The following is a 17,057-nucleotide window of genomic DNA, read 5'->3' on the forward strand; positions in this document are numbered from 1 at the left end:
TATATGTCTTCAGAAATGTTACCATCTTTAGAGTGACAGTTTAGTAATATTTGATTGTGCATTGTCTATCCAGTTTGCTACCTGTACTATTAGCACATTTCACTAATCCCTCTAAAGGCATTTTTCACTCTAGTTCCATACTCTTGTGCATCTATAGAACATGGCATATAACTATGATATCAGAAGGACTGGGCATCCTCAGGTAGATGGGAAACAACTCAGTTTTTTCTCTCAGGTCTCTCTTTAAGCTCATTCTGTGGATTCAGTCTTTTATTGTTTCTGGATGGAATAGATATTTTCTGAAATCCTATTAGATATGTGTGCATGTGTGTACACTAAGAAACATTATGTACTTTTTTCTATTTATTTTAGATTACAACACTTAAAATGTCCCCATATAAGCTTGATTAAAAATATAAATCTTCCCTTCCTTGGCTTGGGCTGCCTCAGGTTGAGAAGCCAGCAGTGGGCCCCGTTGCCTCTCCACTACGACAGGCCACAGACTTCCTGTGGGGGCTTCTGTCAGGTAGGGTTTGGACACTAGTTTTTGTACCCCACCACTTCCAGGGCTGGTAGATTACAATCTGCAGGGATTTTCCTCACCCCCCTTTTTATTAAACCTTTTCTCTTGCTAATTTAAGGAGACTAGGAAGCATTTCCTCTCCTCCCCCATGGATGGCGGTAGAAATCCCACAGCAATTCAGCAACTTTATCCAAAGAGAGTTTCTGGATATATTTATTCTTAAACTCCTTGAAGTGACAAGTGAAGGGGTTCATTAGTGAGTTTTTGTTAGTTTCTCTATGAAGTCAGCATAGTTTAGCATGTCTTTGCAAAATATGGGAACGCTTGATACCTTTTTTTGTCCTTTTCTAGCCTCTTTGGAAGTGAGTCAGAGGCCAGTCCTAAAGTAGCAGTAACCACAGGAGTGTGTTAACTTTTTTCTCAGTGCCTGTGCTGAGCTCAGCCTGCATCCTCCTGGTCTCGTCTCATTGTCTGGTCATCCTCAGCAGTAAGGACTCCTGGCCAACTTTTGCTACTAGAAAACAGGCTTAAAGAAGTTGCTCCAGGTCATGACTCTGGCACTTGGTAGGGCTACATCAATCTGATTCAAAGTTTGTGTACCTTTTAAGTACTGACATTGTTTTAAATGAAATGAGAGAGGGCAGGGGAGGGGGGAGAGATTTCCTTTAAAATAACCAAGAGTGAGTTGCAGAGAAGTATGCAGGATACACACTAAACAAGCCTGGAACTCCTGGTAGTACTTGCTTAGGCTGCATTATGAACTCATTGCACTATTCTGTTTGTACATGTTGTGATTTTCATTCACATGTATTTGCTCTTTATTTTCTTTTGGTGTGTGGGTGTGTAAATTTTTCTCATCTTCTATTTTGCTAAGCATAGTCACCTCCAGTTCCATCTATTTTGTCCCAAAGGACACACTATTCTCTTTTTTGACTGCAGAGTAATTTTCCATGGACCATGTATCCCATAACTTCTTTAGGCAGTCATCTGCTGATGGGCATCCAGGCTAGACTGCAAGTTTCGAGAGAGCCTCTTCCTCATGCTTAAGCTTCTTTGGCCTTTCCATTTTTATATTTGCTGTGTACACTTTAAAAAGTGTTCTGCCTTGAACTTGGAAGCCCCACTCCGAATTGTCTATAGAAATTGCTGTTAGTCATCCTATCATGTCATTTTGATGACATTTCTAAACTGAAACAACCACTACTTTGATTTATGGAAGATGATAGAGTTAATGTCAAGGCTGCTCTTTCGTAACAACAACAACAAGCACCTCCGTTCCTTTCTAGTTATCTTTTACTTATGTAAAATATCGCATGGCATTCTGTGCAAAGAGTTTGAATAAGACTTAAAACAAAAGGGGCTGTGGAGATAGCATAATAGTTCTGCAAAAGATTCTCATGCCTTAGGCTCTAAGGTCCCACGTTCTGTTCTCAGCACCACTGTAGGCCTGAGCTGAACAATGCTCAGTTCTCTGCCTCTCTCTCTGTAATTATCTCTTTCATTAAAATAAATTACATAATTTAAAAAAAAGACATAAAACAAAAATAGCCTTTGAGAAGGTACAACTTTCTCTTTCAGTATTTCTTTGCATGTGATTTTTAAAATTACCTAATCTAAAATTTGCTTCTCATTAGTTCAAAAAATACAATTCAAAGAAAGTTTAAATAGGAAAAAATTCTGACTTTCTTTGTCAGCCTTTTGAGGAATATATATATATATATATATATATATATATATATATATACATACATACATACATATATATAATAGTTCTACCTGGATTGTTTTCTTACATTAACTTGGTTGCATCTCTTCTGCTGAATTTCTTCTTCCTGTTCTTCCACTTCCTCCTTTTTAAAATAAATATTTATTAATTCATTTTATTTATTTTTTAAAGATATTTTATTTTTAGAGACAGAGAGAGAGAGAGAGAGAGAAAGACCAGAGCACTGCTCATCTCTGGCTTATGGCACATCTGGGGATTGAACATAGGACCTCAGAGCCTCAGGAGTGAAAGTCTTTTACATAACCATTATGCTGTTTGCCCAGGCTCCCACACCGCTGCTGCCCGCCCCCCCCCCGGCCTTTCTTTCTTTCTTTCTTTTTTTTTTTTTTTACCCACTTACCACCAGCTCTGGTACCATTGTTACCAGAGGCCATTTTTATCTTTCTTTCTAATTTTTACTAGATAGGACAGAGAAAAATTGAGAAAGGAGGGGGAGATAGAGGGTGAGAAAGATACTTGTAGACCTGCTTCACTGATCATGAAGCATCTCCTTGCTGGTGGGAAACAGGGGGGCTCTTAATTGGCTGCGCCACTGCCTGGCCCCCAGTACATAGTTCTGACCTTGACTTCCAGATGTAGTTTTAGGTGATATATATATACTTATATTTAAACTTTTCTAATATTTTATTATTTATTTATTTTTGGATGGAGACAAATTGAGAGGGAAGGTAGGACGAGAAGGTGAGAGAAAGAGAGAGAGAGATAGAGGGAGAGAGAGAGAAGTTTCTTCCCTTCAAGTGCTTGAACCTGGGTCTTTGCACCTGCAATACTGCTTTATCACTTATGCAGCTCCCCCCTGCAGGTGGGGGCTGAGGGCATGAACCTGGGTCCTCACACCTTGTAGTGTGTGCACTCAGCCAGGTGCACCATCACCAGGATCCCCTATTTATGTTTCTTTTCATTTTATTTTTTTTTAAATTTATTCACTCCCTTTTGTTGCCCTTGTTGCTTTGTTGTTGTAATTATTATTGTTGTCGTCGTTGTTAGATAGGACAGAGAGAAATGGAGAGAGGAGGGAAAGACAGAGAGGAGGAGAGAAAGGCAGACACCTGCAGACCTACTTCACTGCTTGTGAAGCGACTCCCCTGCAGGTGGGGAGCCGGGGGCTCCAACCAGGATCCTCCCGCCAGTCCTTGCGTTTTGCGCCACGTGCTTTTAAGTCCTGCGTTATTGCCTGACTCCCTATTTGTTTATTTATTTATTTATTTATTTATTTATTTATTTTCTCCTCCAGGGTTATTGCTGGGCTCGGTGTCTGCACCATGAATCCACCGCTCCTGGAGGCCATTTCCCCCCCCTTTTTGTTGCCCTAGTTGTTGCAGCCTCGTTGGGGTTATTATTGCCATTGTTGACGTTGCTTTGTTGTTGGATAGAACAGAGAGAAATGGAGAGAGGAGGGGAAGACAGAGAGAGGGGGAGAGAAAGATAGACACCTGCAGACCTGCTTCACCGCCCGTGAAGCGACTCCCCTGCAGGTGGGGAGCCGGGGGCTCGAACTGGGATCCTTACGCCCGTCCCTGTGCTTTGCGCCACATGCGCTTAACCCACTGCGCCACTGCCTGACCCCCCCATTTGTGTTTCTTAACCAGTTAGTGCAGCCAGGAGCTTTTATTGACATTCTTCGTATATTGGCACTTCAAGCGGACCACAGAAATTTTTTTTTTTTTTAACTTTGAATTTAATACCTCCTTAACTCTTGAATGATGAAAGTGCAAACTGACTGGGCCAAGAATACCCTGGGTAGCACAGCACAGATGGGTTCAGCTTCTGTGAGATGAGGGAGGGAGGGAGGGGACCAGCTGCATTCCCTTTACTTCTTTGCTTTGTAGGAAACCCATGGAAGCCCCATGCCTGGGGACGGCAGCCCAAGCTTCTCGAACTGTCATTATCAGGCTCATGATTCTCTTATCCAACTTAAAAGTCAGGTGGTGGTGAGGGGTTGTGTGTCTTGGCTGGGCGGGGGGTGAGGTGGGGGTCGAAAGCGGTAGCGCAGCTGGTTTAGTGCACATGACACCAAGCGCAAGGACCAGCATAAGGATCCCCTTTTGAGCCCCCAGCTCCCCACCTACAGGGGGATAGCTTCACAAGCAGTGAAGCAGGTCTGCAGATGTCTGTCTTTCTCCCCCCTCTTTATCTTCCCCTTCTCTTTCCATTTTTCTCTGTCCTATCCAACATCAAGGACATCAGTAACAACAACAATAATAATTACAACAACGATTAAAAAAAAGAAAAACAACAAAAAAGCAAGGGCAACAAAAGGGGGAAAAAAGAGCCTCCAGGAGCAGTGGATTCATAGTGCAGGCACGGAGCCCCAACAATAACCCTGGTGGCAAAAAAAAAAAAAAGTCAGGTGGGAAATGATGATGAAGGTACACCCTAACCTGTATGTAGTACCTTCATGTGTTAAGGCTATAGAAATAAGAATAAAACTCTGGGGGGTCAGGCGGTAGCGTAGCGGGTTAAGTGAAAGTGGCATGAAGCATAGGGACCAGCGTGAGGATCCTGGTTCGAGCCCCTGGCTCCCCATCTGCAGGGAGTTGCTTCACGGGCAACTTTCCCTCCTCTCTCCATTTCTCTCTGCCCTATCCAACGCTGAACGACATCAACAATAACAATAATAACCACAACGAGGCTACAACAACAGGGCAACAAAAGGGGGAAAAAAATAAATAGCCTCCAGGAGCAGTGGATTCCTGGTGTAGGCATTGAGCCCCAGCAATAACCCTGGAGGCAAAAAAAAGAACAAAACTCTGGAAATTTGGCTGGTATTTCACAAATCAAAGGAAGTAGTACTACTATGGATTCAGTAATTTGTGTTATAGTTAGTAAAAGTAAAAAAAAAGAAACTTGAACACCTAGGGAATTGTTAAATTGTGAACAGTTCCCTGTGTAGACTTTGGTTGGGATTAAAATTAGGTGCATTTAACAACCAGGAGGAAGCAATTCGATTGAACAGGACTTTAGTACTTGATGGCTTTTTTCTTTTTAATTATTTTTATTATTTGTATTTACTTACTGGATATAGACAGCCAGAAACTGAGGGGATGGGGGAGGGGGAAGGAGAAGGGGGAGAGAGAGGAAGACAGAGAGACACCTGCAGCACTGTTTCATCACATGCAAAGCTTTCCCCCCCAGATGGGGACCAGGGTCTTGAACCTGGGTCCTTGCAAATTGTAACGTTCTCTGAACCAGGTGTGCTACCACCTGGCCCCTCTAGATGACTTTTCCCCAAATGAATTTGTCCATTTATTTATTTATTTATTTATTTATTTGGGAATTAATGTTTTACATTCAACAGTAAATACAATAGTTTGTACATGCATAACATTCCCCAGTTTCCATATAACAATACAACCCTCACTAGGTCCTCTGTCATCCTTCTTGGACCTGTATTCTTCCCACCCACCCACCCCCACCCCAGAGTCTTTTACTTTGGTGCGATACGCCAGTTCCATTTCAGGTTCTACTTGTGTGTTTTTTTTTTTTCCTTCTGATCTTGTTTTTCAACTTCTGCCTGAGAGTGAGATCATCCCATATTCATCCTTCTGTTTCTGACTTATTTCACTTAACATGAATTTTTCAAGGTCCATCCAAGATTGGCTGAAAACGGTGAAGTCACCATTTTTTACAGCTGAGTAGTATTCCATTGTGTATCTATACCACAGCTTGCTCAGCCTCTCATCTGTTGTTGGACACCTGGGTTGCTTCTAGGTTTTGGCTGTTACAAATTGTGCTGCCAAGAACATATGTGTACACAGATCTTTTTGGATGGATATGTTGGGTTCCTTAGGATATATCCCCAGGAGAGGAACTGCTGGACCATAGAGTAGGTCCAATTCTAGGCTTCTGAGAGTTCTCCAGACTGCTCTCCACAGAGGTTGGACCAATTTACATTCCCACCAGCAGTGCAGGAGGGTTCCTTTGACCCCACACCCTCTCCAGCATTTGCTGCTGTTTCCTTTTCTGATGTATGGCATTCTCACAGGAGTGAAGTGGTATCTCGTTGTTGTCTTTATTTGCATTTCTCTGACAATCAGAGACTTGGAGCATTTTTTCATGTGTTTCTCGGCCCTTTGGATCTCTTCTGTGGTGAATATTCTGTCCATGTCCTCCCCCCATTTTTGGATGGGGTTATTTGTTGTCTTGTTGTTGAGTTTGGCAAGCTCTTTATAAATGTTGGTTATTAACCTCTTGTTTGATGTATGGCATGTAAAGATCTTCTCCCATTCTGTGAGGGGTCTCTTGGTTTGGGTAGTGGTTTCTTTTGCTGTGCAGAAGCTTTTTAGTCCCATAGGTTTATACTTGCCTTAGTCTTCTTTGTAATTGGATTCGTTTCATTGAAGATGTCTTTAAAATGTATGTGGAAAAGAGTTCTGCCAATATTTTCCTCTAAGTATCTGATAGTTTGTGGTCTAACATCCAAGTCCTTGATCCAATTGGAATTTACTTTTGTATTTGGTGAAATATAGTGGTTCAGTTTCATTCTTCTGCATGTTTCAACCTATTGTTTCCAACACCATTTGTTGAAGAGACTCTGCTTTCCCCATTTAGTAGTCTGGGCCCCTTTGTCAAAGATTAGATGTCCATAGGTGTGGGGGTGTCCATTTATTTTTGAAGTAGCCTTATGCTTTTTTAGTTTTCTTTCATTTTCAGTTTTCTTTGTTCTTTAAGGCAAAAAAAAAGTAATATATAATTTTGAGAAAAATACTGACATTAGAAATAAAGCAGTTTGAAAACAAAAATATAATTTTCTCTAGTATTTTGAAAGGCTGAATTTGAAAATCATCTAATTAAAGTTATGATGCATTTAAATAACCATTTAGGTAGGTAAACCTCTCTTACTTAATATAGGAGTTGTATTTCATAGTTTTAAAGATAATTATAATTATTCAGCTATCATAGTATAAAGATTTTTCATAATTATTTTTTTGATTTTTCATAATTATTAAGGAAAAGTATAAAGGGGTTTGGACTTAGCATTGCTGCAATTTTGTACACTGAAGGAGTATTAAAATATTCTTTAATTAATTAAAATTCTGATTTACGAATATATGCCTTGCAGTATCTGACAATTTCAGTTAATAAGAGCTTTTAAATGATTACTTGATTTTTAAAAAATTTCTTCTAGGTAAAAGTGCAGTTCTAAAGTGTCTACTGGATATCCACAAAATTTTTCAGGAAAATGACCCAGCTTACATTCTCAATGATCTGTACATCTCAGACTACTGTGTGTGGATTCAGAAAGCCAAGTAAGTGCTCAGCCAAGTAAGCACTCAGTTAAATGTTGTACTTCTGGAATACCGACATCCCTAGGTAGTAGGAGAAACAGAACTATCCTGAGGGGTATGAAAGAGACAATCCAGTTAGCCACTAAACACTTGTATTTTATTTGTTTATTTCTTCCCAGAGCATTACTCAGCTCTGGCTTATGGTGGTTGCAGGAATTGAACCTGGGAGCTTTGGAGTCTCAGGCATGAAAGTCTCGTTAGCATAACCATTATGCTATCTGCCTAAACTGCGACTAAACACTTTAAGAAGTAGCTGAGCCCTTGGCTGGGCTGGTGAGATAGGGTAGCGGTTATGCAAACTTTCATCCCTGAGGCTCCGAGGTCCTAGGTTCAACCCCCAGCATCCCAATAAGCCAGAGAGCTGAGCAGGGCTCAGACATTGTTTGCTCTGTATCGCTCTCTCATTAAAATAAAACTTAAAAAATTTTCAGAATAGTAAAGACAAAAAGTAACTGAATCAACACAGGAAGCTTAGATTTAGATGGGGGAAAAAGTTTATTACACCAGACACAACATGGTACAGATTGGAAAATAAGTGTTAACATAGAAGCTGCATTTATTGTCTTGCTCTTGACTGGCTCTATCTGTAGTTTACTTACAGTGGGCTCAGAGTGTATATGTGCAGGTCAAGACAAAAACCAGTAAGAGCTGGGCGTTCAAGTGGCTAACCACTGACTTAAAGAATCCATTTTTCAAAATGTAAAAGCAATACAGGCCGTAGCATACCTGGCTGAGACACATTACCACACGCTCCCTGCCTGTAGGGGGGAGCTTCAGAAGTGGTGAAGCAGGTCTGCAGGTGTCTTCCTTTCCCATATCTACCTTTCCCTCCCCTCTCAATTTCTCTCTGTCCTATCCAATAAACGAGAGAGAGAGGCCGCCAGCCTCTGGGGGTGGTGGCATTGAGTGCAGGCACCCAGCTCCAGTGATTACCCTGGTGACAATAGAACAAACAGACAACACAACTTCTAGGACTTCATAACACGATTGATTCGTGGTTAACATGTTTTTAAGGCCTTAATCACGTACACGTAGACTTCTTACTCTCAGTACACATGTATATATATTTAAAAAAATTTGCCATAATCTCACTCAAGGAATCATAGTTTTAAAAATGCAGTGATTTTAAATTTTCTGAAGGATTTCTGTATACCTCACTCGTTGGAAATGACCAGATTATCCATCTCAGTAGCAAGAGACTATTTGTCAAGAACATAGAACGAGAGGCCTTGAGTGGAATGATTCTTTTTTAAAAAAAAATTTTATTTATTTATTTTTTAAAAATTATCTTTATTGGATAAGACAGCCAGAAATTGAGAGGGTAGGAGAGAGAGAGAGAGAAAAAGAGAGACACCTGCAGCACTGCTTCACCACTTGCAAAGCTTTCCCCCCGCAGGTGGGAACTGGGGACTAGAACCTGGGTCCTTCAGCACTATAACATGTGTGCTCAACCACCTTGGAATGATTCTTTTAAGATGGTATAGAAATAATAAAAACAGTATCATTTGTGTGGTAGAAGATGCGTTACTTGATACTTGCACTACTACTGTGATTACTAAGCAAACACTTCAGTATGTCTTTCATGCCTGTTTTTAGCGAGCCATTACATAAAATCTACTTTTGATTTCTTCTGTGTGGGAAATTTATTATATTGCATATTGAAATTAAAAAACAATAACAACAACAACTTGAGGCTATACCTGTTTGTAAGGAAAAGCTCAGGGTAGCGCCTAGTAACATATAGCAGGTAGTATCAGCATTTGTGTTGGAAATCTAGATTTTGCCAGATGGAAAGTTGTATCTTTAACCCCTGAGGTCATAGTGACTTGTCATCACTTCATTTGATCCTCTTGCTAATTGGGCTTATCCAGTACCCAGCTGCCATTTCCGGTTGTTTTCATAATCAAATTAAATTGAAATTCTCTATTTGTGTGGGTTTAGGCGGTTCTTGCTCCTTCCAGGGTGAGGATTTTATACACCTATAATGAGCTTTGAGATCTGTGCTAGGATCTCATTTCTGTGAGTACATCCTTTATCTGTGGCAGTCCATGTTAACTAGAGAGAAGGTTGGGTTTCATGAAAGGAGAAAGGTATTCACCGTCAAGTTGATGTGGGGATTATTTTAGGAAAAAAAAATTTTTTTAAGCTGTAGGAGATGAAACAAAATTCTTAGATTTTTAATAATTGTACAATAATAGTATTATAAAAGGGATAATGGATTAAGAAGTAAGACAGGAGAGAAACCAGTAAGAACTCCCCAACTTAGTTTGGGAGAGCTTTTTTTTTTTTTTTTTCACAACTTTACCAATTTGACTATAACTTGCCTTTGCCTTTAAGTTTTTCTGTTTTTGTTTTTTGTTTTTACCAGATTGCTACTCGGCTCTGACTGATGGTGGTGCTGGGGATTAAACCAGGGATTTTTGGTGCCTCAATTATGAAAGTCTTTTTGCATAACCATTATACTTCCTATCTCCCCAGCTCCCTTCTTAGGTTGTATTGTTCAGACTTTATGCATTAATTTCGCCCTCTACTCTAACCCAACTTTCCCCCGTACTTTTGGAATATTTGTTCATTTGTTTTCTGATTTACATATGTGAAATTATATTATGAGAAAATTCATTCTTTTACTTATTTTTTTAAAAACATTTTATTTATTAATGAGAATGGTAGGAGGAAAAAGAGAGAGAGAGAGAATATCAGACGTCACTCTGGTACATGTGTTGCCGGGGACTGAACTCAGGACCTCATGCCTGAGAGTCCAGTGCTTTATCCACTGTGCCACTTCCCAGATCACACCATTCTTTTATTATTTAAAATTTAAATTTACTTTTCTTGATGTAACATTGAAGGATACAAGTTTCCTGCCTCTTCACACCCACGGCCCAAGTACCAGTGTCCCTTCACCACAGCACGCTGGGCCAATATACTTCCTCTCTTTCTGCCCATTTCTCTTACCCTTTATAACTTTAGCTCCATAGTCAGGGTCTGAGGGTTCGTTTTTGTTTGGCTACGCCAGTTCCCTTGCTTTCTTTTTTTGCATAGCACACATAAGTGAGATCTTCCAGTATTCCAACTCCTTGTTTAAGGCTGTCTGTTTTCTTGTTGATTGATTGTCTGTCTGGTTGATCTGTCCATTGGTGAGATGGGATATTAAAATCCCCTGATAACACTGTGCTGCTCTTGATCCTTTTCTTTAACTTTGTTAATAATTGCTTTTTGCATTTTTAGTTGGGATTAATGGTTTGCCATCAACAGTACAATACAGTAGTTTGTACATCTGTAACACTTCTCAATTTTCCACATAACAATTCAGTTCCCTCTAAGTCCTCCTGCCATCATGTTCCTAGATCCCACCCCCATCCCAGAAGCTGTTACTTTGGTGCAATGCTTTATACAGTTTGATGCTTATTCATTGATGCTTAAGCATTAGCAGCTTTAAATCTTTTTGATCAACTGATCTCTCTCTCTCTCTCTCTCTCTGCCACAAGGGTTATTACCAGGGCTTGGTGCTAGTACTACAAATTTACTGCTTCCTACAGCCATTTTCCCCCTCCCTTCCTCCTTCCCCCTCTCTTATTGAATAGGATAGAGTGAAATTGAGAGGGGAGGGGGTAGATAGGGAGAGAGATAAGACACTTGCAGACCTGCTTCACTGCTCATGAATCGTCCTCTGCACCCACCCGCAGGTGGGGAGTGGGAACTTGAACCTGGGCCCTTGTGCATGGTAATATGTGTGCTTAACCAGTTGCGCTACTGCCCGACCCCAGTGGATGGATCTCTTAACCAATATATAATTTCCACTCCTGTCTTTCATTTATTTTTTTAGCTTTATATTTTATTTGATATAATTATGCCTATCTTGGGGCTTGGTGGTGGTGCATCTGGCTGAACGTACATGTTACAGTTTGTAAGGACTCAGGCTCAAGCCCCCAGCCCATCTGCAGTGTTGCAGGTGTCTCTCTGTCTCTCTCCCCCTCCCTCTTGCATTCTGACTGTCTCTATCCAAAAAATAAATATAATACATTTTTTTATTATTACCATCTCCCAATCCTCTTTTACAAATAGTGTCCCTTTCCTGTCTCTCTGTCCTTCCCCCCACCTCACCCCCACCCCCCTTCTCCAACCCCAGGACCAGCCTAGTGGTGATGAAAATCTTTTATCTGTTGTTTGTTTAAAAATTTCTTTCACACCTTCAAATCTGATTGATAGCTAGCTGGCTAGCATGGGCTCTAAGCTGGCAGGGAGTAGATTCTGTAGTCTTAGCCTGGCTCTGGAGTAGCCTTGGGTTTCAGACAGCACGGCTGAGCTTCCCATTCTCTTTGCTGGGCTGAGTGACTGCTGTGTATATTCATGGTTTTCATCACTTATTTCTTCCGTACCCTGTTTTTCCTTCTTCTCTTTCTGCTGTACTTCTTTCCCATATAGCTTTATCAGTGATCTAACACCTTATTACTTTTCCCCCCCTTTTATTGGGGGGATTAATGATTTATAGCAAATACTGTTGTTGGTACATGTATAAAATTTCTCAGTTTTCTACATAACACTGTCACTACCAGCCTTGGTCCTCCTCTGCCATCTTGCACCCAGGACCTGAAAATCCTCTTCCTGCTGCTCCTCCCCCCGCCTCCCCGCTGCAGTCCTTTACTCTGGTGCAATCCACCAAACCCAGTTCAATTCTGCTTTGTGTTTTCCCATTCTGCTCTTATTTCTCAACTTCTGTCTACGATTGAGGTCATCTCATAGTCTTCCATCTCTTTCTGTCTTATCTCACTTAACATGATTTCTTTAAGCTCCATCCTCGATGAGGTGAAAAGGTGAAATCATTTGTAATAGCTGATTAGTATATATGTGTGTGTGTGTGTGTGTGTGTGTGTGTGTGTGTGTGTGTGTGTGTGTGTATGTGTGTGTACCACAACTTACTCAGCCACTCATCTGTTGTTGGACATCTGTGTTGGTTCTACATTATTTTGGCTATTACAAATTGTGCTGCTATAAACATAGGTATACACACATCTTTTTGGACGGGTATGTTTTGTTTTTTAGGATATATCTCCAAGAGAGGAGTTGCAGGGTCATAGGGTAGGTCCTTTTCTAGCCTGAGAGTTCTCCAGACTGCTCTCCACAGGGGTTGGGCCAATTTACATTCCCACCAGCAGTGCAGGAGGGTCTCACAACCTCTCCAGCATTTGTTGTTAACCTTATTATTAAGTATTTCTGTATTTTCCTTAGTCACTAGTTGGTATTTTTTTATTATAAATTTTATTTGAAATTTTAAACAAGTACTAAATTTTTGACTAGCACAAAGAAGAAACTTTTCTTTCTTTCTTTCTTTTTTTTTTTTTTTTTGTCAGACATTTACTTTGGTACAAACACTGAAATGCTGGTAACACTCATTTTTATATTGAAAGAACGAGTTAGGGCAACAGTTATAATTTTTTTTTTCTGATGCTATCTGTGCTTTGTAGAGTGTTCTTGTGTATCTGTAAATTATTTCTTTTGAAAAAGAAGGCTCTCTGCCATACTTTGCTGTAGACTTCATTGGAAGTTTTATATGTGGTGGTCACTGCAACAAATAATCCTAGAGCAACGATTTGAAGGAGAGATTTGCTTGATGCCAGATGGGTTAGGGGAGGTAAGTCCGGGGCTAGGGACTAGCAATAGCAGTAGTGCAATAGAATTTCATGCCTGAGGCCCCAAAGGACTAGATTCAAGTCCTGTATCTCCATAGTCCAGAACTGAGCAGTATGGGTATAATGTACACCTTACCATCCCCAGTACCTCATAGGGGCATCATGGATCACACCAAGGGGATATCCACGGATAGAGGAGTGGTGCTTTATTATCGCTCCTCTATATGTGTTCTTTAGGGGGTAGGGCTGTGCTCCTGACAACAGCATAGACCTCTTCCTTTAACTCTCTCTTATTCCTGTTTTATATATCAAAAACCATTGGATTGGGACTGGGAGAGAAGACTCATATGCAAAGTTAATCCATCAGCATTGGAGGTAAAAATAGAATTATATGTTAAGCCATTAATTTCTGATCCTTAGCATGTACCACCTGAGACAGGAGGTAGGGGTACTTGGGGTGGGGGGGAGACACGGGGACCACTATGCTGTGTAGTTGATAGTGGCTACAGTGGCAAGTCTGAGTGCAATGGAAGCACTGGGAAGCACATGCCTGGTCTTGGAGATAGTGTCTTCTTCTTTTTTAAAAATATTTATTATTTATTCCTTTTTGTTGCCCTTGTTGTTTTATTATTGTAGTTATTATTGATGTCATTGTTATTGGATAGGACAGAGAGAAGTGGAGAGAGGAAGGGAAGACAGAGGGGGGGAGAGAAAGATAGACACCTGCAGACCTGCTTCACCACTTGTGAAGCGACTCCCCTGCAGGTGGGGAGCCGGGGACTTGAACCGAGATCCTTCCGCCTGTCCTTGTGCTTTGCGCCACCTGCGCTTAACCTACTGCGCTACCGCCCAGCTCCCGGAGATAGTTTCTGAGAAGAGTTGAAGCTTAAAGCAGGGAGAACAGTAAGAATTGGTTAGATGCAGGTAGGGGAGTGGCAGTGAAGAGAACTTTCAACAATAGGAACAGAAGAATATGGCCCTTTGAAGAGCTCAAAAGTTCAGGATGGATGGCTTATCATAAATGAGGAATGAGGGGAGTTGGGTGGTAGCGCAACGGGTTAAGTGCACATGGCGCAAAGTGCAAGGACCGACATAAGGATCCCGGTTCGAGCCCCCGGCTCTCCACCTGCAGGGGAGTCACTTCACAGGTGGTGAAGCAGGTCTGTAGGTGTCTATCTTTCTCTCCTGCCTTTCTGTCTTCCCTTCCTCTCTCCATTTCTCTCTGACCTATCTAACAACAACGACATCATCAACAACAATAATAACTACAACAACAATGAAAAACAATAAGGGCAACAAAAAGGGAAAATAAATAAATATTAAAATTAAAAAAAAAAGAGGAATGAGAGGAAAGAAATGGAGCCGGAGAGGTTGGTATATAAAGGTAATTTCAGACTGTGGACCTACTGAAGAATTCAAGCCGTGGAGTGTCTGAGTGAGTGAGTGACTTGCTGGATCTTGATTCTGGGGAGGTCCATCCAGTCACACGTGACCAGAGGCCGAGGTAACCTGAGAGCAGGGAAGGAGTAAGATCTGTGAGGGAAGTGAACCAGGACTTATTAATTGCTTGCAGAGTAAGGGAGATGCCAAAGGGGAGACCCTGTTAACTGGGCTGTTAAGGTACGTTTGCAGAGAGACTGGAAAGGGTTTATTTTGGAAGAGAGGGAGGGGAGATGAGAATTGAGTTTTAGTTATGGAGACTTCAGGGCTTTAATAATACCCATAGTGGAATAGAAACATTTGGAACACAGACGGGAAAGAGAGCTGGAGAAGAGTTTGCACAAAGAAGGGATATGAGTTAATAGCAAAAGATAAAAAATGGAATCTGGTTGCTTAGTACTGTTATGCATATGAACATAATAATAATCAGGAGCGGAAGCATTCCAGTTTGGGCAAAGTAATACCATGCGGAGGAGTAGACAAGTAAAACATGTACACACCATGGCAAACAGATCTCCTGGTTGTAGCTATATTGCTTTGGAAGGGCAGGAACAGATGTTAAGTGTTTTGCATTTGGATCTCAGTTTGACCCTTTACTGTGAATAAGAAGCTGCCATTAGAGCATAGGGTTGTGCTGTGCTAGTGATGGGATAAGATACCAAGCATGTGAAGCCCTCCCTTGAACTCAAAAGTCATTCTGGGAAAGACGCTGATTCTTCCATGCTAAGGTGCTCTTTAGTTTTCCTGGTTTGTTTTGAATTAAAACTTGACAAATTTGTCTTGGACAAGAGTGGGCTACTCCTGCACAGGAAAAGATCAGTACACGCCAGTACCATTCACTTGCATCCCTTCCAAGTGGTTTCATATAGAAAGGATTTAGTTCCTCTTTCTCTCCCTTATCAGCAATGCCCCCTGGGGAGTGTTGCTGTTCATTAGATTTTCATAGAAGAAACCTGCCAGTAAACTGCAGGATTACCACTATTCCTACTATTTTAGTTCCAGACTAAACTAACCCTTTGAAGTGATACAAATGTGCTCCATGACTGTGTGTAACTGAGGAAAGCTATTAAAAAGAATAGCATGTTTGAATGCTAAAGCTTTGTGGGAGGGTTTTGCTCTTTTTTTGTTTTTAGTTGTGATTATCCAACCAATTTAAAAAAAAAATATATATATGTAATTTTTAAAAAAAATTTAATTATTTATTTAAGAAAGGAGACATTAACAAAACTGTAGGATAGGAGGGGTACAACTCCACACAGTTCCCACCACCCGATCTCCATATCTCATCCCCTCCCCTGATAGCTTTCCCATTCTCTATCCCTATGGGAGTATGGTCCCAGGGTCTTGTGGGTTGCAGAAGGTGGAAGGTCTGGCTTCTGTAATTGCTTCCCTGCTGAACATGGGTATCGACCCATACTCCCAGTCTGCCTCTCTCTTTCCCTAGTAGGGTGGGTCTCTGGGGAAGCAGAGCTCCAGGACACATTGGTGGGGTCGTCAGTCCAGGGAAGTCTGGTTGGCATCCTGCTGGCCTCTGGAACCTGGTGGCTGAAACAATTATGGAATAGTGGATGGAAGGCTGGAATAGTGCAGATGAAGTGTTGGGGGTTACTCACTGCAGACTCTTTTGTTCCCCTAGTTGTTAATCTTACATTGGTGTGGTTGGTCTCTCATAACTTATGACCTGTTATTAAGACATCTGTTATTGGGTGGGGGTAGATTGTTATGCAAAGAGACTCATACCTGAGGCTCTGAAGTCCCAAGATCAGTCCCTGGCATCACCATAAGCCAGAGCTGATCGGTGTTCTGGTTGAAAAAAAGATAAAGACATCTGTTATTAGCTATAGTCCTTAGTTTATTTAGCTTTTCCTAGTTTATACCTAATGTCTTATTTCTTTTTTAAAAAAATTTTAAATAATTTTATTTATTTATTTTCCTTTTTGTTGCCCTTGTCTTTTTCATTGTCGTTGTAGTTATTATTGTTGTTGTTACTGATGTCGTCGTTGTTAGGACAGAGAGAAATGGAGAGAGGAAGAGAAGACAGAGGGGGAGAGAAAGATAGACACCTGCAGACCTGCTTCACCTCCTGTGAAGCGACTCTCATGCAGGTTGGGAGGCGGGGGCTTGAACCAGGATCCTTACGCCGGTCCTTGTCGCGCTACCGCCCGACTCCCCTAATGTCTTATTTCTTTTCCAAGATAACCACATTGTGTTTTTGTGTTTGTTAAGAATGGGAACTCAAATCAGTGATATTATCAAAGAATGTAGTTGGTATTGGAAAGTGGTGAAATATTTTTGAGATGCTGAGGAGCTTAAGTCATGCAAACATTGTAATTATTGTGAACCTAGATCTTGAAAAAATGTTTAGCATTTTTTAGAATTTTTAGGAAGTT

At 41.0% G+C, this 17,057-nt stretch overlaps 1 protein-coding gene across 2 annotated transcripts in view; it reads left to right on the forward strand.

Annotated features, from left to right (window-relative positions):
• Positions 1-17,057, forward strand: part of SHQ1 (SHQ1, H/ACA ribonucleoprotein assembly factor) — a 121,239-nt gene that overhangs the window by 64,703 nt on the left and 39,479 nt on the right. For both annotated transcript variants that reach the window (XM_060202859.1, XM_007530741.3), the window contains one exon: positions 7,438-7,558. In XM_060202859.1, coding sequence (XP_060058842.1) covers positions 7,438-7,558 — 121 coding nt within the window. The remainder of the gene's footprint in view (positions 1-7,437; positions 7,559-17,057) is intronic.

The sequence above is a fragment of the Erinaceus europaeus genome, chromosome 12 (assembly GCF_950295315.1).
Source record: "Erinaceus europaeus chromosome 12, mEriEur2.1, whole genome shotgun sequence".
In the NCBI taxonomy this organism is placed as follows: domain Eukaryota; kingdom Metazoa; phylum Chordata; class Mammalia; order Eulipotyphla; family Erinaceidae; genus Erinaceus; species Erinaceus europaeus.